At 42.0% G+C, this 22891-nt stretch overlaps 1 protein-coding gene and 1 long non-coding RNA gene across 3 annotated transcripts in view; one reads left to right on the forward strand and one right to left on the reverse strand.

Annotated features, from left to right (window-relative positions):
* The window catches only part of LOC115341583, a 47072-nt gene extending 28897 nt beyond the window's left edge, over positions 1 to 18175 (forward strand). Inside the window, exons 7-10 of one of the 2 annotated variants that reach the window (XR_003923446.1) lie at positions 914 to 1001; positions 10102 to 10243; positions 13138 to 14039; positions 17546 to 18175. This is a non-coding gene — a long non-coding RNA (uncharacterized LOC115341583). The remainder of the gene's footprint in view (positions 1 to 913; positions 1002 to 10101; positions 10244 to 13137; positions 14040 to 17545) is intronic. The other variant, XR_003923447.1, reaches the window with a different exon arrangement.
* Positions 18176 to 19576: 1401 nt separating this feature from the next.
* Positions 19577 to 22082, reverse strand: TLNRD1 (talin rod domain containing 1). Its single transcript, XM_030014837.2, has one exon. The coding sequence runs from the start codon at positions 21416 to 21418 to the stop codon at positions 20351 to 20353; it is 1068 nt and encodes a 355-aa protein (XP_029870697.1). The 5' UTR covers positions 21419 to 22082; the 3' UTR covers positions 19577 to 20350.
* Between the last annotated feature and the right edge of the window lie 809 nt (positions 22083 to 22891).

Below are 22891 nucleotides of genomic sequence, written 5' to 3' on the forward strand. Positions count from 1 at the left end.
ATAATTTAGATAATTACAATGATTTAACTTTTTTTTTTTTCCAAGCAGAAGGCAGCTATGGTGGTAAAACGGAATTCAAATAATCTCACAGTTTATATGAATAATATTTCAAGACAATGTTCTTAAATGTCTTAAATTATTTTTAAAAAATCAAACTGACAAGATATTTCCATTTTTTTTGGTGTCTACTCTCTGTGCTTAGCTATATGACTTGTATATTCTGCTTGCTAAATTGTTAAATTTCCAGTATATGAAGGCTTTTGATTTGTATATCTTTCTGCAGTGTAGTGGCAATTTGACAGCAGGTCTGCATCAGTAATGAGCACCACTGGGAAAACAGAGATTTTTTGTTTGTTTCTCTTTACTAAGGGAAGACTTTCCATAGATCCCAAACCCAATGAAAAACTGAACTTTACATAATGTTAGAAATACACCTTTGTGTTATTAGCAATAATACAGGAAGATCGTCTACTTTTTTTGTTGTTGTTATTTAAGCATTCTGAAAAACTTAATTTAAATACATTCAGGTCTCACCTATATTTGTTTTTCACCACTGTTTTAATGAGCAAACTCCTTGGCAGAGTTGTTTGTCAGCATAGACAAACCTCAGAAATGCAAACTGTAACATCTGTGTGGTATGTCTAATACCAAATGATCCTGTTCAAATCAATAGGATATTTGGAGAGATTAGATGCTATTCCACATGAACAGGAGTACCAGACCTCACCTGTCAAGGAATATTAAAGAACAAAAGAACAAATTCAGACCTCAAACAAAGTGTTTTCACTATAGAGCTGAGTCTAAAGAGAGAGAGATTCATTCAGGCAGAACATAGAAACTGTATGTGACAAATTAGTGTCATGACTGTTGCACCATCTCAGACTAGTCTCATCAGAATATATGTATTTTGCAGGACTGAAGCTTCCTGTTGTACACAGGAAAAATTTTCACACAGAAGTAGTCCAGCATTTATGAGAAGAAACCTTCCCAGAAGTGCACAGGTACTATCAGCAGGAACAATGGTCATTCTCATGTGGCCAGCTCACTCCAGCTATTAACAAAATCTCTGTCCTAATCACAGTGTTGACGTAATTTTTGCTGAATTTACCAGCTTTAAGTATAGTACTATCAAAGTTCTAGATATTTGCCGTCAATAAGATTTCTATGTCACAAGAGAAATGTTTTCCCGACAAATGCTGATTCAAATGTTGTACATTCCCACTGCTTCAATTTTTGCTCTAGGCTAAGTAGATGATTATTTAGTGTTGCTACAAGTTGTCATATTACTTACGCTGCTCACCAAAGAGGTGGTTGTGTTTCAGCATTATGTGGGGAGTACTCCTATGCATGCATTTGTGCTCAAAATGACCATTTCAAAGGTTTTGTTGCCTATGTTCATTGATACTCTTTAAGGCGGATTGGTGTTGCAGATGGGAGTAAAAGTTTAATTTCCCTGTGAAGGTGGGTAGGAGCCATAGTGGCAATCAGATTAAACTGGAAAAGGGTTGTAAGTGTTTTGAGTTCTTCAGTGGCAAATACTGTGGAAACTGCAAATAGATTAAATGCATGAGGGTTATCATGCAGGGTTAATTTTTCAGGAATGAAGTGGAGAAATGAAATTAATTGTAGTGGAAATTGTAAACTGGCATAGATTTGAGCTCAGTCATTGTACAATTATTCCTGTTCCTTTGGCTGGATGCTCTGTGCAAGCTGCAGTTCCCCCTCCTAAAGTGTTAAAATCACTTCTTTTCATTTGTGCGTGCTTTCTGGAACTGATGAGATTAAAACTGCATAATACCACTTCAACTCAATAGGGAATGATTGCAACTGAAAAGCATTTATTTATTTGGTGTGAATCATTCTGTAGTACATTTCAGTTCCATACTGAAGGGGAGGTTTGTTTGTCTTTTAAAGGTTTACTTAAATAGGAGAGGAAGTGAGAAGTAGTCCCTGGCACCTTTACTTTGCTAATGCAGCTGACACACACCTCACTTTATAGTGCTGATTTACTGCAAAAGGACATCTTGGACAGTTTCAACTGTTCTAGTGTTTATTGTTACCATATCAGGTCTTTGCAGTTGGTTATCACGATTCTGGTCAGGGTAACAAGAAATAATATTGCAATATTAGTATTACAGAAAAGGTTACAAATAAAGAAAAATAGTGGGGCTTGCTGTAATGTCAGTGTCTATTGGTTCTACCTTGCCAGTAGTTTTTAAAATGAGCTAGACACTAAATAGGCACAGTTTTATCTAAAAATAAAGCAGATGCTTTATGGAGAAAGCTGTCTCTTTAAGGGGACTGGTGAATTCTGGAGAGGATAACTTAGTATTATGGTAACCACCTGGATTTGACTTTTAACTGTATTAAAAAAATAGTGCCACATTAATGACAACTTTCAGAAAAAACTCAAAAAATGTAGCTGTTACAAAAGTAAAAAAAAAAACCAAACAAAAAAACCCCGCAAACAAAGCAACATTTTCCCTATTCATTTCCGTCTCTGCCTTTTTAAGCTTAAACTCTGCCTCTTTATCTCATCCTAAAAAGGCATGTTCAGAAGTAGAAGCTTCATTTTTCTGTTTATTGCATTTCCTACACCTGCTCCTTAATCTGAATTTCCTCCGTCAAATTGGCTATGTCAGTGTGAACTAGTGATTTTTGTATTATGACTCCAGGACCCCTTTCATCAACTTGAGTTCTACCTGGAAAGTAGAACCAGGTTTGCTTGCACACCATAGGAGTCAGGCACTGTTCCTAATGCTGGTCTGAGGAGCAGAGCTGGGTCCATTATAACCATGGATTGACTTATGAGAAAGGACTCATGCTCTGTGTGCTGCTGTACCCTCTGTGTGATAGCAACTTCAGGCTCCCAACCCTAATGTTCAGTTACTGGGGAGGGGGTTTCTTCCTCAGTCAGCTGGCTAAGGGGTCTTAAGCTAATGTGCAGCTGCTTTGTTTTTTGTTTGTTGGGTTTTTTTAACTTAGTTAACAGTTCAGGTCAGATCCCTTTATTCCAATTTACATACATGCCAATCATTCCAGGATGTAACTAATATTGTATTGTAGCAAGAGAGAAGCAGAGTTTGTAGGAAGAGAACATACATATAAGATTTTTATTAGGCCAATTAATATAATTGGAAAGAACAGGCATGCTTTTGGGCTCAAAGTCCTTTCTCTGGGTCTGAAAAGGAGCGGCAAAATCCAAGGTAGAGACAAGGTTAAGCCCAATTCCCCTTAGTTTAATCTAATTATGTTAGTCAGGCCACTTGAGAGATAAGGGTACCTAGCATATGTAGAGCAAAGCTCCCTTCCACATTACAGCAATCATACTCTGCTGGGAAAAGTTCTGTTGCAAGGCGAGCTACACAAGCCTGTACACCAGTTTTCAGAGAGACCTCCTGAGGTCCTTAATGGCTGACAAGCATTTAGCCATACTGGCAGCATACACAGCATTTAAGCCCAGCGACATGGAATACAGGATCTGCAGTGTTCAAAAATAACCTGTGTTAACATCACAATGTGATGTTTGCACATAGGGCTCCACTGAACCTGTGGCTTCATCGGTGGTTGTCTAACTGCCGAGGAGGCTGAGTCCTTCTCAGAGACCGAGGGGACCTCAGTGACTGTGATTTTGGGAGCTCCTTTGTGATCACTCTGGAGTCCCTCCCTGAGCTGCTGGGTGGATGAGATTCCAATCAAGCAAATAGATGGATTACCAATAAGTAAGTCTTGTTGTTAGGCCATCTGGATGCACTGCTACTGCCAGGGTCATTTTTCAGCTTGATGACCGTAATGATTTTGGCAATGGTTGTGGCTGCTCCCATTCATTCTTTTAACAATTTCCATTACCCTGGCCAATTATTTTCAGGGTCCTGGCCTTTTCTTTCAGAGCTATGTGTTTTTATGTTTCAAGACCTCCGAATAGTGATTTGTATGAGTATGTCCCTTTGTGGCTGCTCCTCATCTTCTTGGAGCAGTTTTACATATAGCATATGCCTTTTGAACTAGCTTGTGACAAAGTGACTCAGACAATGCTGCTCTAAATAACCTTCCCACAGACAGTGAATAAAAAGAGAGAAGTTATCAGCTCTCCATTTTGCTGGACAGGGCATGCACACTAAGCATACAGTCAGATGGAAAAAAATGTGGGTTTAGTAGTGTTGTCAGTAGCAGATCCCAGCTGTTCCCTCTGATATAGCACGCATAGGGACTCCCCGTACAGGACTGGTTTCAGCTGCATTTTACTCTATGGTTTTGTCTATCTTTAGTATTTTGTCAGCCCCAACAGGCTGAAACAGGCATCTTCTTGTGTATTTTAAACTGAAAGAAAAGTCAGCAAACAAATACTGAGAGAGTCTATACAGGCACCCAGAAACAAAGCTAGCATTATAGGATATGCAATCGCTTTTTCTGAAGCATTGTTAAGTCTTATTCTCTCAGATCCATAAACACTGTCCAGGTCACATCTTAGCCCACTGGGGGAAAAAAACAAAGTTCCCAAACGTGCTTGAAATACTAAACTAGTCCCAGGAGGGAAAACCTAAACAAACACTATCCCCCCTCACTGAATGCACCCGATCCTTCCCTAATCTAAACAGCCACTGACACTCTTATCATTTTCTGCCAGCAACTCTAACTGTTCTATTGTTAGGAAGTAAGGCTTATGCTGCTTGTATAGGTTTTTACCACCTCTGTACATTGCATGCCTCAGATATTCAGCCAGCTGTGTGCTGCTGATTCTTAGAACGGCTCTCACACACAGAAAGGAATTCTGTATAAAAATGCTACTGCACTAAGACTAGGTGGTGACTAGTGGTGACTGGTCATTAGGTCACCACCGGTGACTTGTGGTGACTGGTGCCATCAGTTACACAAGGGGCCAAACAGCAGACAGATATTTTGGCAGAATGGCTTCTGAATGACACGCTTCCTATTATCAACGTATACTCATGTATGTATGTATGTATCACAATAAAATAGACAAGGCATCTCAAATTACCATTGCTAACTCACAAAAGTAGGGTCAGCTAGTCTTAGACTCTTGATACGAGAAGTTACAATAAGAATCAAAGCTGTACTTGGTGAAAATCATCAGTTATCACCAGAAATAAAAGCATTTCAGATGCCATTTCCTTGAATATATGCTTAATAGTTTGAAATCTTTGAAAGCATGTACCAGTTCCTCCCCATCACACAGCTGCACCAACTCCACAGTCTTTGGATTCAGTTCAAATCTTGTTTTCAGTACGACAAGCACTTTTGTCAACACTGTAGTTAAGCAACAAGAAGAATGCCAGTAACAAGACAGACAAAAATACCTTATGAAGTAGGTAAGGCTCTAAAGCCTTAGGAAAGGCTGGGTAAGTTTTCAGCACAAACAGGACCATAGCTATATCCCTGGAGGTTTGTTTAAATTGTACCCAAGATGGCCACTCCTAGAAACAGGTTTTGAGATGCAACCAAACTTCTCCTTTCCAGGTGGCTCTTGCAGACGACCTGAATCCAGACTGTCTAAAAGTGCCATGTGTCCTCACATCATGCCATGTCAGCCCTTATCAGGGAGGCCACAGGATGTCTTGTCTGTCTAGCCTCAAACATATGGTCTCATCCCAAGGGCAGATGGGATGTAGGGAGGTGATGGGGATAGGTAATGCTCAGAGCCTGCTAGCGCTGCAGGATAAGGGTCAGATGCTTGGAACAAACTCGAGTTTTCTCCAAGTATGCCAGTTAGTGCATCAGTCCCAAATTTGATCCTGGGACCTGATCAGGAGTTTAATTCAAAGCACTCATGCAGTTGTTCTTTAGGCTGTACTCATCTCACCGACCTTCCCTATCCACTGGATCAAGGGCAGTCCAAAAAATTACACATCAGGTATGCACAATTTCATAGCAAATGCAAATACACACTTTAAATGTCATATCAATACAGTGGATTGCATTCAGAGCATGCTGGCAGCCTACTTAATACTAGCTTTTTCTTTTCTTAAATGCATATGTAATTTATAATGGCCAGCTAACTTCATGAAGTTCTTCATGCTCCAAGGCTGAAATACTTGTACACTCCCTATAGAGAAGACTCCTCTAGGCTTTAAGAACATACAACTTCCAATTAAAGCTCTATGTGGAATGTGACTAAGGCTCAATACTACCACAAATATATGGCTGTCTGATGAGGTGCCTACGGCACGGCTGTAGCATTACAAACATGTATCAGTAAATCCACCTCTGAATGCAGTTCATCTGTCCTGGGAATGAAGTTCATCTTTCACAGTACAACATGGTCTTCTAGACAGAAGGAGAAAGAAAAAAACATTTATCATTCCTGCGCCAGGTAGAGTTCAACTTGAAAGAAACTGGATGAAAAGTGTATCATTCATCTAAGGAATAAACACACACTACAGATTTGTCTGAGACAAAGCCATACAATCCAAAAGAGCTATCCATTTCAGAATGGGAGGCTTGAATTCAGTCCAACCAGAAAATGCATGCTGAGTAGCATCCATTTATTCAGGGTAGCAATGGCTTCTTTTTAAAGCATGTTGCCTTGATCATTTGTGTTAAACATGGCATATATACCAACAAAAATTCCCATCTGTGTGCATGCAGGCTATCTGCCAGCTCCACAAAGGGAATTTTTTTTTTAAATAGCTACTGCGCTAAGGCTGTTGCCTGCAGAGCAGGTTTTGTATGTTCAGCCTACTGCGCTCATCAGGTCTGAGTGCACAGTAAATGGAATTCACAAGCCTTTCCAAGTCACCTCCTGTGTAAAGCTCTGAACAGACAGTCCCAGAAGTGAAGTAAGGAACAACTTCTCTCTCCACCCCTTTGGGCAGCTCACATACATGCTTTTAGTAATACCTAAAACAAGAAAAACACCTAGATCCACTTCACTGGGATTGACGGAAACAGAACGGAAATAAGAAACTGATTAAGTGGTGAGCCAGCTTCACATGCAGAGAAACTTCCAACTTTCTTTCCTAATGACTTTTTTAAAAGACCTTCATTTTTGCTTGTATTCCATTTAAAAAAAAAAAAAAAAATCTTGGCCCGTGAGTTCTCAGTGCCTACACAGATGAAAGCTGTGAGAGGCCTTAAATGACTTCAGCAGGAAACTACTGGGAAGGGGAGTGGTCTGTTTTCTGACAGTCCCATTACACATTTCTAGGAAAAATCTTTTCAAGTTCTGTGTACAAAAATGAAACAGGATTACAGCACTGCCTCTCTCCTGGAGACAATCGCAACAACACTTTTCCTGTTCCCATGCTGGAGTGGTGCAAAGTAATTCCCTTCTTTTTCCTCTCTTTTTCTCTCTATCTGTCTCCGGACCTTGAGCTCAGGAATAGCACTTTAGATTGAAGAAATTTGTAGAATCAATGCATTTAAAGTCTACTCAAATAGGACCCATGTTTATTTCAGGTAACCTTGATGAACACTTTGTTCTGCAGTTACATTCATAAATCCATCTGCCATTACCCAAACCCCTCACAAACTGTTTAGTGAACTCAGGAGTTTTCCACTTAGTAGCAATGACAAAGCACTAGACTACTGCAAAACCCACGACGGAGAAGCTGAGCAATAACAGACGCCAGCCAAATAGATCACTGGGATGGAAGGTCATCCTTGAACAGTATTTCCATTTTTCCCCTCTTGGTAAATTGCTCTGGGAACAATCCTCTTTTCTAGCATAATGTAATCAAGAATTAGAAAGTCACCACCACTTACACAAAGCTGCAATTCCTGGCCTGACTGGCTGTGTTGGGAATTTTAACTGATGTCTCCACCCAAGCAGCATGTGGAACCAATGTAATGGCTAACACAATTCAGAGCTTAAAATGGAGTGATGTTGCAGTTCCAGCTGTTTCTGTAAGTCAGTACAAGAGATTTTTGGAAGCATTAGAGAAGAAATAGAAACAGAGGTGAGGAATGGCTCCTAGTCTGACGATGTACACTAAATATGTAAGTGACAATGCAAAAAGCAAGACAAAAGTAAAGCATCACTAGACAGTATTACATAGCACCATGCTCAGGACTAAGACAGCAACAAGAAGGTGATGACTGGTGGGACATATTTCATGGGAAAGAGGTGCATTATTTTTTTATCTCTGCTTTTAGAAAAGGCACATATGGAAAGGTGACGATATGTAACAGCCTAGGGGTAGACAATAAAGCTTTCATTCTGATGAGGAAGAAAGGTTCACTGTAAGTAGACTTGGCCCAAGTGCCCTTAACAGGTACTGTGACTCACAGTGCTCTACAAATCCCTTAATCATCAGAGAGCTGCATCTCCCTGTGTATTAATCCAAGCTAACTCTGGAAGGGCCTTTTTCTTTCCTAAGAACTGATCTATACTTTTTTACCAAACAAAGTTCCACCTTCTTCCCTAGTCCTAACATGCAGAGACCCAAAATCACTAGCAAAGCATGACGACAACAAGCATTTACCTTATTACCAAATACATTTCCATGTAGGTCCCTGCTTATAAGTGGAAGGTCTTAGCTAGCTGCTAATTCTGATGCAGATTTTTAGCACTTTAATAAGTACTTAGTATTTAATAAGTATTTAGTAGTGATTTGGTACATCTGCTGTCTATCCAGGGCCCGTGTTTAATGGTTAACTGCCTTTCTAGCAGACTCTGTCTTCCCAACAGTATTTATTATTCTTTGAAAGCAAGAAACACACTATTTTGTAGAGAAGCATGTGGGGAAGAAACATCAAGTCTCAGGAAGGAGTCCCCTTTGTGTGTGTGTATTTATACCCATATACCTCATACTTGCATCCACCACACCTGATCCTGACCTGTCTGAAAGAATCCGTATGGGTACAGCATTTATTGAGATCAAGGCAAAGTTCATTGTTTTCAGAGTTCATCCATAAAGACTAACAGTACAGGTGGGATGCTAGAGACAAAGAACTTATCCAGTGAAGAGAATCATGATATAAACTCTATCCCTGCTGAAAACAGGAGCTGATTTGCTACCGACATCAATGGGTCATATTGGCACAGGGTACTTACTGTGTATCTAGAAATTACCTAAAAAAAAAAAAAAAGGGCAATGGAAGTATTTCAGAAGAACTAAAGAAAGGTGAGATCACCATAAAAAGCTTCTGGGGCTTTCACCCACAAAAACAAATTTAAAAGGCCACTTGTAAAAAATAAAAATTTGTGTTTCTTTGAAAAATCCCAGATACCCCCATCTCAGGTAATGCAGTTCTTGACTAGCATTACACCCCCACCCCCCCCCCCCCCAACATGCTAAACCTGTACATCCCGGGTTTGTATCTGCAGGTAGGACTCACCCTGCAAACCAGATCTAACTAGTATCATTTTTGCTAAGCATATTCTAAAAGGCTTTAATTCCCAAATAACCTGGTCTGGGAGAGAGAATTCTGTACTCCCTGGAATGGTGATAAAGTTTGAAAATAATATGCTTTAGGCTTGCAAGAGTCCTCAAACACACTACTACAAATGCAACAGTCTTAAAATTACTAGGTTGAACTTATCATCAATCCGGCTTATGCAAAGCGCTAGCTTTTCCCCTTAGAAATAAATTTAGTATCTTTTCATTCTATCATTAACCAGGATTATTTAGTTCCGAGGAAGAATTTATATACAGTTGATAAGACTGAAGCACATAAACAAGCTGAGGGCTTTTCTAAAATAAAACTGTAGGATGTCGATGCAAATCAACAGTAAAAAGGTATTTTAGAGTGCAATAAGCAATGGAATAACTTAGTTACACAGCATCTAATGAGCAAAAGGGCTATTGATTGCTTTGCAGTCCACTTCTGAAAAACGATTTTTGTTTTCTCCCCACTGATATAAAAAACCTGCTATTTTTTGGCATAAAAATACTTTTAAACTGTTATTTTTAGATAGACTATGAACAGAAGCAAAACATGAAGGAAGGCTTTCACGTATTGTGTAGGTTATAAATTTTTTGGCAGCTGAAATTCTTTAAATACTCTCATTAATTTTAAATTAATATTCTTAAGGAAGAGGGGCTAGTTCAGACAGAGAGTTATTGAAAGAGAGCTGTCCATCTTACAGAATTTTCCTATAGACATGCTCTGAAAATTCTTTATGCTTTCTTCTCTTGACAGGAGTGATTTTCCCTGGATGTTAGTGATTCCTGTGAACTCCAGATCACTTCAGTAAAACAGAGTCTTACAAGGAAGGACATGCAACATCTCACAGATCACAGCCTTACAAAGGATCCAAAACCAGTCAGCAACTGCATTTTCCGTAAGTGGAATCAGTCCATCTTATAAAATCATCTCACAGGGGAGGAAATGTCCAACGGTAATATTAAATGAATATAACAACAAAAACAGGTAAAACTATGGCTAAAACAATACTTCGGGGAAAAGCTTTGAAAAAGTACTTTGACTTTTTTTTTATCATTTTTCTATCAGATAGATTTACCAGTTTTTAAAAGTCTGTTTTACTCAAGCTTCTGAGCACCATTGTACATTTGCAAAGCATATTTATCATCCAGGGAAAGTCTTCTACAGCCCACCGTTATTTTCAAAGGAAAAGGGAAAAATACAGCAAAGGCTTCAAAGATGCGAGTGAATTATTTCATCCCCTTACAAGTGCAGCATGTGCTCTGTTCTGTAATGACACAGTACAGAAAACAAGATGTAATTAATGCAATTCCTTTGCCAAATGTGTGGGATCTTATGAAGAATTGGCGCATAATTCTGATTTGAGCTTTCTTGTCTTAAACAAAAACAAACGTAACACAGAACATTATAATGTACTAACAGGGTCCTTCAACTGTTTTGCTGGGATTTTTTTCCCCAATACAAGTGACTGCGAAGTGCCAGGCCTGTAATCAAAAGGATACTCAGTGCCGAAACCTGCAATATTGATGCAGCCAGGCTTTTTTTGTGTACTACAGTACAATCATGTAAGCAAACCAAAGGAGGACATTTGGCCTTTTGTTATCTTATGTACCAAGACAGAAAAGCATTCCTTTTCCTCTGTTCTACCCCAACGAACAGATGTGGTTTTAATCACATACAAAACAAAATGCTCACAAGTTTCAGACTATGACTTTGAAATTTAGGAGTAAAATTATTTTTCAAAGAAAGTGGTTTTCACCTAATTATCTTGAAACTGTCCATAAAAGGCAGATAGGCAGGGAATTGTATAAACAGACCCAGTAGGATTTGGGGGGGGGGGGGGGGGGGGGGTGGTGTCAGGTTTTTTTTTCCAGTTGGAGAGAAAATTAAGGTAATTTTGATAAACAAAAAACCTGTGGCAAGACAAGAAATTTTAAAAGAAGCCTCAGGGTCCAATATAGAAAAGTTATAGGAGATCCATCAATAAATAGATTTTACAGAGCAGTGTAAATCCAGGTGCTACATCTCTGTTATTGAACTCAAAGTTGCAGATTACCTCAATACACAATGTTAGCAGAACAGTATTGTTAATTGAAAGAGAGAGAGAAAATGCCACACAAAGCCCAAATGCTACTCTGTTGGGAAACTGGCACCTAGAGCTGCTACAACTTTAAGGCAGCCACTAACCTACATCTCACGACATCCAGCTCACCCGCCAACCCCCCAAGTAAAAAACACCTCATAAATACCTGAAGCCAGATTACCCCTTCTTCTGAATAGCATTAGAGTTCTTTGACAAACTGTGTGTGAAACACAGTTCCAGGGAATATGGATTACAGGCAACTCTTCAAGACCTATTTTGAAAGGTTGTATGTGGTATTGAGGTAGTTGGAATTTGCATACAGAGAGAACAGGTACGTTTCTAATGCAATCTGGACCTCAATTAGCATGAACTATCTTTAGGTACATGGCCTGTATGAGGATAACATGCACAGAGTACAAAGGGATCTCTGTTCCACATCTGGGTGTTGCACCAGGAGCAGAGGGTAGAGGGAGGGAGATGAAATCTGTGATTCCAATGTGAAGGTAAGATGCACGATGCTGGCACCTGGCAACCATAAAAGACAAATGGGGTAGAGTTGGGCTTCTGGCTGCTTGCCAGCCAGGGCATATGCAAGGATAACAAGAACTTTTAACCCATATGGAAAGGTCAGGATTGTAAGAACAGAATTATGGCCCATGTTCGTACTTCACCTGCAAATTTCCTAGCTTTATAGAGTTTCAGTAAAACTCTACGAAAACATCCTATAATTAATTTTAAACCCACAGGGATTCAAAGTTCATCACAAATGACCAGGTCCACAAAACATCCAGACATATAGCTCCCACTGCAAATCAATGGGAGTTAAGCCCCTAACTACTCTTACAGTTCCGACCAAATTTTTTTTTTCCTTAAAAACTATAAATTGCACCCTCACTTTGAAACAAACTTCTCTTGCTCATAGCTTTTTTCAGTCCTATATTTCACTGTAACTCTTCATGAGTGTTACAACCTCCGGTGCCCTAGCCAGCAGCGCATATCTCTGAAGTTTCAAAGATAGTACTCATGTGTCTCTGGAACTTGTACCACTCACTTCAACAACTGCTCTTCAGCCTGCTCAGATGCTACCAGCTCCATTTACAGGCTGTTGGGACAAACTCCTCTAATATGACAGTCACAAGAGAAGACAAGATTACAGATTCTGAATGAGTTCATGTTTGAAGTCAGTATTAAGGAAATTTCATGCAGACAGTTTTACTCACAGATCTTCTCGCAATGCCTAGGACCAATATGAGTTTCTAAAAAGTGAGTTTTTCATTATGAGCAGAGAAACAATAGCTCACTTCAACATGAAAAAGAATACACCCCCTATTTCCCCATGCTCTGTAATTTAAAAATAGGTTGACCCATTAGCTTTAAAGCTTTCAAAAATATGAAAACTGAAATATAGGCCTCAATTTCCTTTCTGTTTTTTAAGCCAGACCCCAAGATTGAAAAGCTTCAGACTAATAGCTACTCTAAGATGATAAAAGGGGATAAAGTTTTTGAACTATGAATCTAACATTGCCAGAACAGATTTATTCCATAGTAAATTTTTAAACAGAAAGTAAATTTTTAAACATTGACTAAATTTGAAGCATTTAAATAAGACCAGAGCATTAACTGCATGCCAATTCAGAAGTGCTACAGGGCCTATAATTTGTCACATTGCACATATGGATCTACCTGACTTTTCTCACTTTTTTCCATAGTGTGCGTGTTCAGAATGCAAACGGGCCAAAGTACACCTGAACAGCATGCCTACCAATTCAAGAGACTTCCTATATTTAATGTGAACCAGACCGAATCAATACATACTGAAAAAATTGACTAGGAAACGGCATTTTTTTTACTCTGTACTTTAAAAACATAACCCTGGAGGCCAAAATTACTGTCTTGACTATTTGGCAATTGATGACAACAGAATTAGGATTAGTGGGACACTGACTCCCAGTGTTTCCCAAGCACCTTCTGCATGAACTGGAGGAACACCTTGTACACACTGAGTATGAAACAGAAGGTCCCTCAGTTCATCAATGCCACAGTGCCCAACAGGCACTGCTCTTTTGAGAAACATTCCTAGACTCAGCAGTTTGTCTGAATTTCAACCAAATGAAGCCTCGCAATTGGTAAAATCCAGACAAAGTCCAACCAGACCTGGCCTGGCTCTGCTGCTGTTGCTCTGCACACTAATGCAGACCCTGTGAACTCAACTGACTGAATGAGCTGAAGAGTGAAGCACCCCAAAGGTCCGGGGAATAAAGTCAGTTTCAAACCACCCCATTATGAGTCCGCCCTGGCATCTGCATGGGCTCCCAGTGCCAACGGTACCATTTGCGAAAAACCTCAAGGCTCCTTGCTGGTGACGGAGAACCTGATGTCAAATCTCTCCTCACTGGCTCACCTGAACGTTCAGAGCAGGGAGGTGAGCGACGCAGCAGCTACTGCAGAGACTCTCAATCATCTGAAGGCTGGTTAAACTAATTCAGGGATACAAGCGGCTCGCAGCAGCCTAGCATACCACTGAACCACACCCTTCAAGTTATTTCCAGCAATCCTAACAGCCACTGCAGTCCAAGACCATCTTGGGGTTTCCATCTGAAGTCCAGATCCTGTAAGAAATGCTACTGCAGGATTCAGGGCTGTGTTCTCTGCTTTTCAGGATTCTCTATCCTTAGTCTGAAGTTCAGGTTCCTGCTGCTCAAACAAACCTGGAGAAAATCTGTTGGTTTGAAATCTTGGTAGGTAGTCAAACCTCACCAAAACCTGACTACTCCGAGTTATCTCATACTTGCAGTCACTTCACCTCAAACTAATTTGATTTTAAAACTGAAGTTAAGCAACTTGTTAGTAATCACTTTTCAAGTATTTATTTATTTTGCTGGGGGAGGAAGGGAGGGAGGAGAGAAAAATCAAGCTATTTAGCTTTCCAAGTATTTAACATAAAACCCAAAAGAGCTCCATCTGGCAACCAGCAGGATTTCTAAATAATCTAAATAGTATCTACATAAGAACCAGGCTGTCTATGGATTAAGACAACTTCAACTTTTACAGCCACAAGAAGCCTTTATTAACATAAAAGGAAATTATAAAAAATTAAGTTAGAACAGCAACAAGAGTCTGGCAAGCTGACAAAAGACCCCAGGAATCTCTGCATTAATTTTGAAATGCTGCTTTTGACTTTGTCGGAATATAGCATCATACACTGTGTGGTTTTAAAAAAAACAAAACAAAAAAACCCTTAGGTTCAAAGGACTCTAGTACAATAAAACCAGTACTAGGAAAAGATTCAGATTAATGAAAATCAATATGTAATTCCTTGCTTTGCAACATGAAACGACCCCTAACATTTTAACATAGTTTGTGGAAAATATTAATATTTAATTACAGACTTCATTGAGTCATGGATGAGGCCCTTCATGTCCGTAGATGTCCATCTTCATTAAGAAAATGGTTCAGAATACTGCTGCTAATTATGTTAATTAAACATACCTTTGAACTACTCTTACACAAAGATTTTGATAATTCATAATTCCCAAGTAAATAAACACCTCTCAGAGTAGATAGTATTTAATTTTCCAAGTTATTCATATGAAGGATCTAGCCTTGCACTTCATACCTAGCCTGTATATTTTTTGGCCCGTCTGTGAATGATCCAAACCTGACGGTGCTTTCATGTCCTACGTGAAATATTTTAATGGTCTTGATGCCCCTGTCAAGTTGCCACTGGGATTTTCTGTCACTTTCGTGGCAAAAAGTCAAAGAGCGAAAGCAGTGGGCCTAAAAAAAAACCCATGCTATGGTGATCCTGTGAGGATAGGGCAGCCTTGAAGCTCTGCATTTTTGCTGTCCCTGGGCTACAGGAAGAGAATTTCTATCTTTATCATTGCCCATCTGGCACCTTTCACAGGCAGCAAGAACAAAGAAGTAAAATGTACTGGTCCCTACCATCTGCTTCTGCTTATAAAGTGTAGAAAGAGCCTGATAGGGAAGAAAGAAAAAAAAAAACCCAACCCCTTCATTTCCCACCGAACTGTTCTGGCAGGTACACATTTTTGCCTGTACTTCTTACATATCTTAGGGCAACTCTAGAGGCCCTTGGTTCCCTACAGCAATACAGCTGCTTGATGCAGAGCATCCCAAACGCTCCTAGCCCCACATCTTCATTCACAAGCGTCTAACAGCCTGGAAAGAAAGGTTGCGTTGTTTGAGATTTACTTTATTGGATCAGCCTCTGTTTTATCTAGAATAGGAAAATTCCTGTGGGTTTAATAGGAGGTATTACCCTACAGATTTTCTCTGGTTCCGCCTCCTTTCCCATCAGCCACATCCCCTCTTGCTGCAAGACTGCATACACCATGTGTTGGCTCGACCCCTTCTGTCTCTGACAGAAGTTTGGCCAAAAAGAGCAGATTTTCTGCTACTTTGATCATTTCCTGTGGTAAAAAGTGAAGGGAATTATCTGACCCATGGTCTTTTTTTTCTTAGTTTTGAAAAATAACATGGATTTACATTTGCAAGTTCCCTTAAAGAGTGTACTTGCTTTTCAATAGCATTTTGCTGCTAGTTTAGTGGTTGTCTTACAGAACTTATTTTTTTTAGAATCAGAAAACACATTGGTCCGATCTCAAATTCGGAGATTCAGTTGCTGTATTAAATCAGTAATGAACTTTGCTATGATGAAGCAGCAACCAAAGGGTAGTATCAAATTCACAGACAATACGAAAGTGACAACTTCTTCCCTGTTAAAAAATTTTTACATTTAAAAAATAAGCTTAATTCTCTTCTGGTGGGGATAGTGTTATTTTTGGCTATAAATGTGCATTGCATAATGTGTTTAGAAATAAGTTAACCCTTTTATTAAAAGCACTATTAGAGCAGATCTATAACATATGTGATATAAGCACCCTGAAATATTAAGTTTTCTTTTGTCAAAATCACCAAGGCTCTAGATCAGAAAACACATCTCATGCTTGTCTAACCCTATGTTGAAATAATGACACTACCTGTTGACCTAAATGGTGTAAGCATTTGGGCAACAAGGGCCTAAAGTATGATGCCAAGTGATAATCAGTGACCTCGATGGGGCCTGCAATTGCACCCTGAAAACTAGTTCATTATGTATTTTTTCTGTCCCAGAGAGTACAAAGTAAATGAGCAACATGAATATACCCACTGAAATAATGTCTTATATCAGAATATTCTATCAGAATACATTCCAGATAAATTATTGCAATATACATTGTCTTTATAAATGTGGCACTACAGCATTTAAAATATATGTTCACGGTTAGTAGTGGAACCACACTTTTCAGCTCAGAAAATGCCACAACGTGCATATGTATACAGAGACTTTTTCCTGTTAATCATTTACTGAGAGTGCATAAAAACAGTTGTAACTGTTTGCATGGAGTCTTTTTTTTTTTTTTTTTTAACTTTGCTGTGCTAATTATATGAATAGCACAGATTTTGACAGATACGCTCTTGAGCTGAGGCCAGGGAGTGCATGGCTCCCTTTGTATGAGTTCCACTCTGGAAAGAAATGATTGAATATTCTGAAGTGTGAAAATAACTGTTATTTTAAAATATTACAGTCAGTTACTTTGGTGAATTTACTATTTGTGTATGTTTGGGGTTTTTTTTTTGTTTGTTTTTAATCAGCCTGTTAACTAAAATCATGGTCTGGCTACATTTCATGTTTTATTTTATAAAATCCACCAAAACCCCACACACCTCAAAAGCAAAGGGAGATCTAGAGCAGTTTGTTTTCCTTCAGTGTTAAAAAAGGAAAAAGAAGATACATACTTATTTATATATGTATGCATGTACTTCACTTCAAAATATAATCAGAAAGGGGGGAAGAATCTGCAGTATCCTTGTTAAAACAAAAATTGCACTAAACCACTTAAAACAAAGTCTTACCACAACAAAAATCGGCACTGTCATCATTAATAACATATTGCCTTTCATATGCAGAGGTAATAAGGAGGCTGCACTGGGATCCATATAACCTCAATAATGTATAAATGAATCAAAAAGAATCTAATTAGTTCAGCAGCACCAAAAATTATTAAGTAGAAACATCAAAGGAGCCAGTGGGACGTTACTTTTTTTTGTCAGACACGCTGCAGAGCTGCCCTTCAGAATCCTCTGACTTTATAGCTGGAAGCAGGCCTCACGAATGTAGGTCACGGTAACTTAAAAGCACTGGAGCTAAAGGATGCCACCCCAGTACCCGTACCCCCCCTTGAGCAGCACTGCCCTGCAGCCTCCTCAGCACCATCTCCGCACGTCCCACACGAAGTTCTGCACCACCTAGGATCTAGGCAAAGGAAGGGTGGAGCCAGCTCCTCACCTCCTGTCTGCAGCCACACAAGATAGTACATCCTGAAAGCATTATGTTTGCCACAATCCCTTTTTCCTCCTTCCCCTCAGTGCAACTGCGGAAAAGAAGGAAGGGTAGATTGGAACAGTATCTCGGCTTCCACGGAGGCACGCTACAAGCGAGGGAGACAGAAAGGACAGTTGAACAGACAACCGCAAACACTACAGAGGCACAGGGCCTCCCTGGAGATGGCCTTGGCCTCCTATGAATCCCGCCGGAGTCCTACAGCTGTTCCTGCCATCCACATGGGAAAACGTGTGTGTGTGTGCACATGTGAGAGAGCTGCTGAGGAAATACCTGTGGAGGCATCTAACTCAAAGGTAGAACAGCATGTTTTGATAAATAAATATTTATTTATGAAAAAATAGTGAGAAAACTTTTATACTGTACCACACAGATGCAGACATCCGTGCCTTTTTGCAGCGTATACCGCTAGGCTTGTATTGCATCAGAGATATAACACAGTGAGAAAACCATAACCCAGAGGAATGTAGCTTGGACTGATTTTTCACAAAGAAAAGTCCTAATCATACAATTCACTGAAGTCAGAAAAGTTTCATTTAAAAATAAACAAAACCTAATACTGGGGTCCACTGTACTTAAGTCAAGGAATTATTTTTTTCTAACCTTGAATATACGGATATATAAGCTTAGCTTGTATCTCCTTCAACAGGATGTATTTGTCCACGACCCCGTGATGTTTCACTCCCCTTTGAAATTAAGTAAAAGCATCACATGCAAGAGAAACAATAAAGCTATAAAAGGAAGACCTTTCATCATTCCAGGACTGTTCCATATCCCAAACCTAAAGGTTTACTTATTCAAAGGAAGAAATAGGACAGTACTTGTACAGTAAAGGTTCAAACCACGGTAACCACATTTTTAAGGTACATTCTCCAATAGCTTTCAACATTGTTCAATTTGCAGACCTATAAAAAAAAAAAAATCCAATTATGCACTGCAGCTGGGCAGACAAACAAAGCCCGAAGACTCGCTCTTCTATTTACCTTTCATGGAACATATAGAAGGCAACAGATCCCACAGGTCCACAAAGACCAGGCTGAAAAAAATCACCATTGCAATTATGGGAACTACTGCAGCGTACCCCTAAGTTTCACTCACAATTCCCAAGGAATTAACTGGAGGTGGACTGGGCCTCAAAAGTTAGCTAATTCTTCCTGTTATCTACAACATCAAACTCAGACTACTTTGACAAAAGTCTGTACTGAGGAGCTCCAACACAAACCTCTGAGGAATCAAAGGGCCCACTCTGGCAAACCTTCACAGTCCTAAGCAGACACATGCAACACACAGAGGGCTATCCAGCAGGGTCATGTTTTTCAAGAAATAAATTGATATGGAAACTCACAAATTTAACACAGATGGCTCACAACACCTGCAAAAGTTAAAATACAAAACTTCTCAAAAGGTAACACAAAATGCTGATAAAGGCAAACAAAGCCAGCCTATGTCACTGCAGCAACCGGCAGCACTCTGCAGACAGAGCAATCCCAATGCCTACGGCACTGTCCAGCTTTCCAAATACAACTACAGAGTTATCTCTGTCAGAGGTGTCCTGAGGAGGAGGGATAGTACTGGGGGAGGGACAGTATTTATGAAAATAGAAGAACTGAATTGAGGCCTGTATGCTGCTGTCTAGAACTACAGTAACATTTGTACCACCCATTCCCTGGGGGAAATGACATACAATGCAAACAGGCCTAGTTGTTCAATTATTCAAGTATTAAGAGATTCACAGAAAGACATGAGAAACATAACATTTTAATAGATGAAATAAATACTCCAGTACATGCAAGATAAAAACTGACATTGGAAAAAAATTAAAAATCACTTTTGTTATAGTGTAATTTTTTGTTTGTTTGTTTAAACACTCACAGTAGCTTTTCCCCCAGTTTGGAAATCAACACATGGAAAACATAATCACAACCTCCAGTCCTTCCACTCCTACACACCAAATGCACTTCTAACCTAACACTTGATGCAAAATAAAAAAAAAGTCATACAAAACAAAAACAAACAAAATAGTAGCTACATCCATCATCTATGTGTTGTTGGTTTTTTTTTCATTTTTTTAAATGAGTGAGAACTGAGGTAACCTTTTTCCTGCACAACCGAACAGTAAATTTTAGAAGGGAAATTTCGGAAGACAAGACAAGACAAACTTTAAAAACCGCACCCAGCGCGATTAAAGCTTTTTTTTTTTTTTTCCTCCTTTTTTAAGATACCCCCACCTCCCCAAATATAAAAAACTTTTAAACAGCTATTACCATTTGTGTGAAGACCTTGTTGAATAAAGGAAAATTTATCTGCAGATACTTGCTTGACTTTAAAGAAAAAGAAGCCAAAACTGGCTACCTTTATTAGTACGTATGGTTTGAATGTGTTCTGCTTCTTCACCGCATGAAATCAAAGGATGGGGCTCATCCAAGCAAATTCTTTGGTATACAAAAAAAGGGGTGAGGAGGTGGGATATTATTTTCCTTTAGCAATGACTGGGATTTAAACAGAAGATGTGGGGGTTAATTCACAGAATTGGAGTTCACTGGCGGTAAAGTCCTGGGTGAAGATCTTTCTCTTAGTGCCTGAGATAACAGGTTGCAACCATCCGAGACGGCGCAAGCTGAGTTCCTCAACCTTTCCCTGTAATCGCTCATTTTGGTGCTACTTTCGGGGTGTTGGGCTATATCCCTGAGGCATTGGGTCAGGAGCACACAAGCAGATACCACACTCATGGCTCCTCCTAGGATGGCAGTTTGCACAGCTTTGCCCTCTGGATTAATGGTGGCAGCTTTACCCAAAAACTGGGGCTCAGTGGCAAAGCCCACCAGAGCGTAGACAGACTGCACCAAAGGTCCACTGAACAAGACGCATCGGTTCCTGGTCAGCTCGCTGGGTGAAGTCTTGACCTCCTTGACACACGCCAAGAGGGCAGAGGCGCTGGTGCTCATACATTTGACACTGAGTTTGAACTGCTCCTTAGCAAATTTATCCTTGGATTTCTCACTGGCCAGCACGCAGGCATCTGTCAGGAATTTCAAGTTCTTGGACATGTTCTGAGAAACCTCCAGCAGGAGCTGAGGGCTCATGTCTGCCAAAGGGGTGGTCTTCAGGACCCCGCAGCCGTGCTCCACCTCATGCCTACATCGGGTCACCTTGTAGCGATCCACCAAGCCAGGCATAGCAGGCTGGGCCCCCGGAGTCTCCACTGCAGCCAGGTAGGCAGCATGGGCAGAGCATTCGGTCAGGGAGACCACCAGCTCCCCCATCTCCATCAGGCTTTCCCCCACCTCCCCGAAGCGTCCCATGTTGAGCTGGCTCTGGACGTCATGGGTCAAGATGGAGAGTCCTTTGGTCCTGGCAATGATCGTGTCCCTGCACTTCTCGAAGGACTCGCCGAAGACAGACAGGCTCTCGGTGTTCACCGGCCTGGTCTCGCTCGACAGCAGAAGCAGATCAGCCACCAGTTGCATCTTGATCTTGCAGTGGTCGCAGATAGAGATGAGCTTCTTCCTCTGCAGGGAACCGCTGCTGGGGATGCCGCCGCCAGACACCTCGCTGCTGGACTTGCCAGAGCCACCGCTAGCCATAGCGCCGAGGGGGCACTCGCATGCCGCTCGCTACCCCGCTGCCACCGCCTCTGCCGCCGCCGCCCGAGCAGTCCCGACTGAGCCCGGCAGGATCGCTCTGCCTTTTCCGCAACATCATTCCATTAATCGCCGGGAGGCAAGAAAAGGCTCTGGGCGCCGGGGCTGCCGCTGCTGCGGGGAGCGAGCTCCGCCGGGGCGCCCGCCCCGCTCCGGCGCCAGCCTTCGCTCCTACGGCGCTCCCGCGGCGGGCCGGCGCTCGCCGGGAGCCCCCGGGCCCCGCTCCGGCATCGTTTGGCTAAAAATATTCTTCTTTTTTCTTTCTTTTTTTTTCCGCACGTTGGCTCCCCTCCCTTCCACCACCACCTCCTCCTCCGCCGGCTTCCCGGCTGCGGGATCCTGCGCAAAGTTCCCCTTTACGAGACGGAATACCTCAGAGACGCCCGGCAGTCGCACGGAGTTGGGGCAGGGGCGCAGCCCTCCGAGTTGCTACCGTGCCGCCGGCTCCTCCGCTCGGCGAGCGCCAGCCGGGCGCAGCTCGCGAGGGCCGGAGGGGCGGCGGCTGCGCACCATGTGCCGCCCCCGGCGCGCCCGCCGCGGCCCCGCGCCGCCGGCTCGCAGGAAGCGCCGCGGAGGGTGTGGCCCGCCCGCCGCCCCGCGCCGCCACAGCCCCGCCGCGCACCCCGCCGCCGGGCCGGGGAGGGGAGAGGGGGCGCCGCGGGGAACCGGGACGGGAGCCGCGGGAGGAGAAGGGGGGGGGGGGGGGGGGTGTAAAAAAAAAAAAAAAAAAAAAAAAAAAGAAGAGAGAGAGGGGGGGGGGGGGGGGGGGGGAAAGATCCACCGGATCCGGGTGCTGGGGGCGGGCGCGCGGGATCCGTTCCCCTTCCTTCTGCCGCTGCCTCACTCCTTCCTGCCTCGATCATTCACGCGGCCGCTGCGAGCTCGCTCCCCGCCGCCGCGGTCCATGCCCCTTCGCCCAGGGCCCCGCAGACTCGGCGCCGCCGGCCCCTCCTCGCCCGGCTCCCGCTGTGGCCGCCGCCGCACCAACTTAGGCTCTTCCCGCAAACAAGGGTGGTGGCTCCGGGCTACAGCCGCGGATGCTGCGACCCGCCCGGCCTTGCGCTCCTCCTGCCATGTTTTCTGGCTGAGTCGCCAACTCCCAGGGAAAAAAAAAAAAAAAAAAGGAAAAAAAAAGAAAGAAAAAAAAAGAAGGGGGAGGAAATCTTCTTTTAAATTCCCTTTCTCAGGCTTTCAGACAAACTACTGGGAAGAGGCGGCTGCGGCGGATCTGCCAGCCAGACGCTGCATGGCTCTGAGGGAGGCTCCCCCCTCCCCGTTGCCTTTGCTGTAACCTCACTTAAGCCTATCGAAATCTTTTGTGCGGTGTCACCGCCCTTCGTTTAAATCCTGCCCTCCCCCCGCCGCCCCGCTCCACGCCCGCCGCCTCACGCTCCTCCCAGGCGGAGGGGGCAGCAG

Source organism: Aquila chrysaetos, chromosome 5, assembly GCF_900496995.4.
Source record: "Aquila chrysaetos chrysaetos chromosome 5, bAquChr1.4, whole genome shotgun sequence".
Lineage (NCBI taxonomy): Eukaryota > Metazoa > Chordata > Aves > Accipitriformes > Accipitridae > Aquila > Aquila chrysaetos.

Excerpts from the sequence above, each read along its gene's own strand:
- TLNRD1 (XM_030014837.2), bottom strand. The coding sequence starts at position 21,418 with ATGGCTAGCGGTGGCTCTGGCAAGTCCAGCAGCGAGGTGTCTGGCGGC.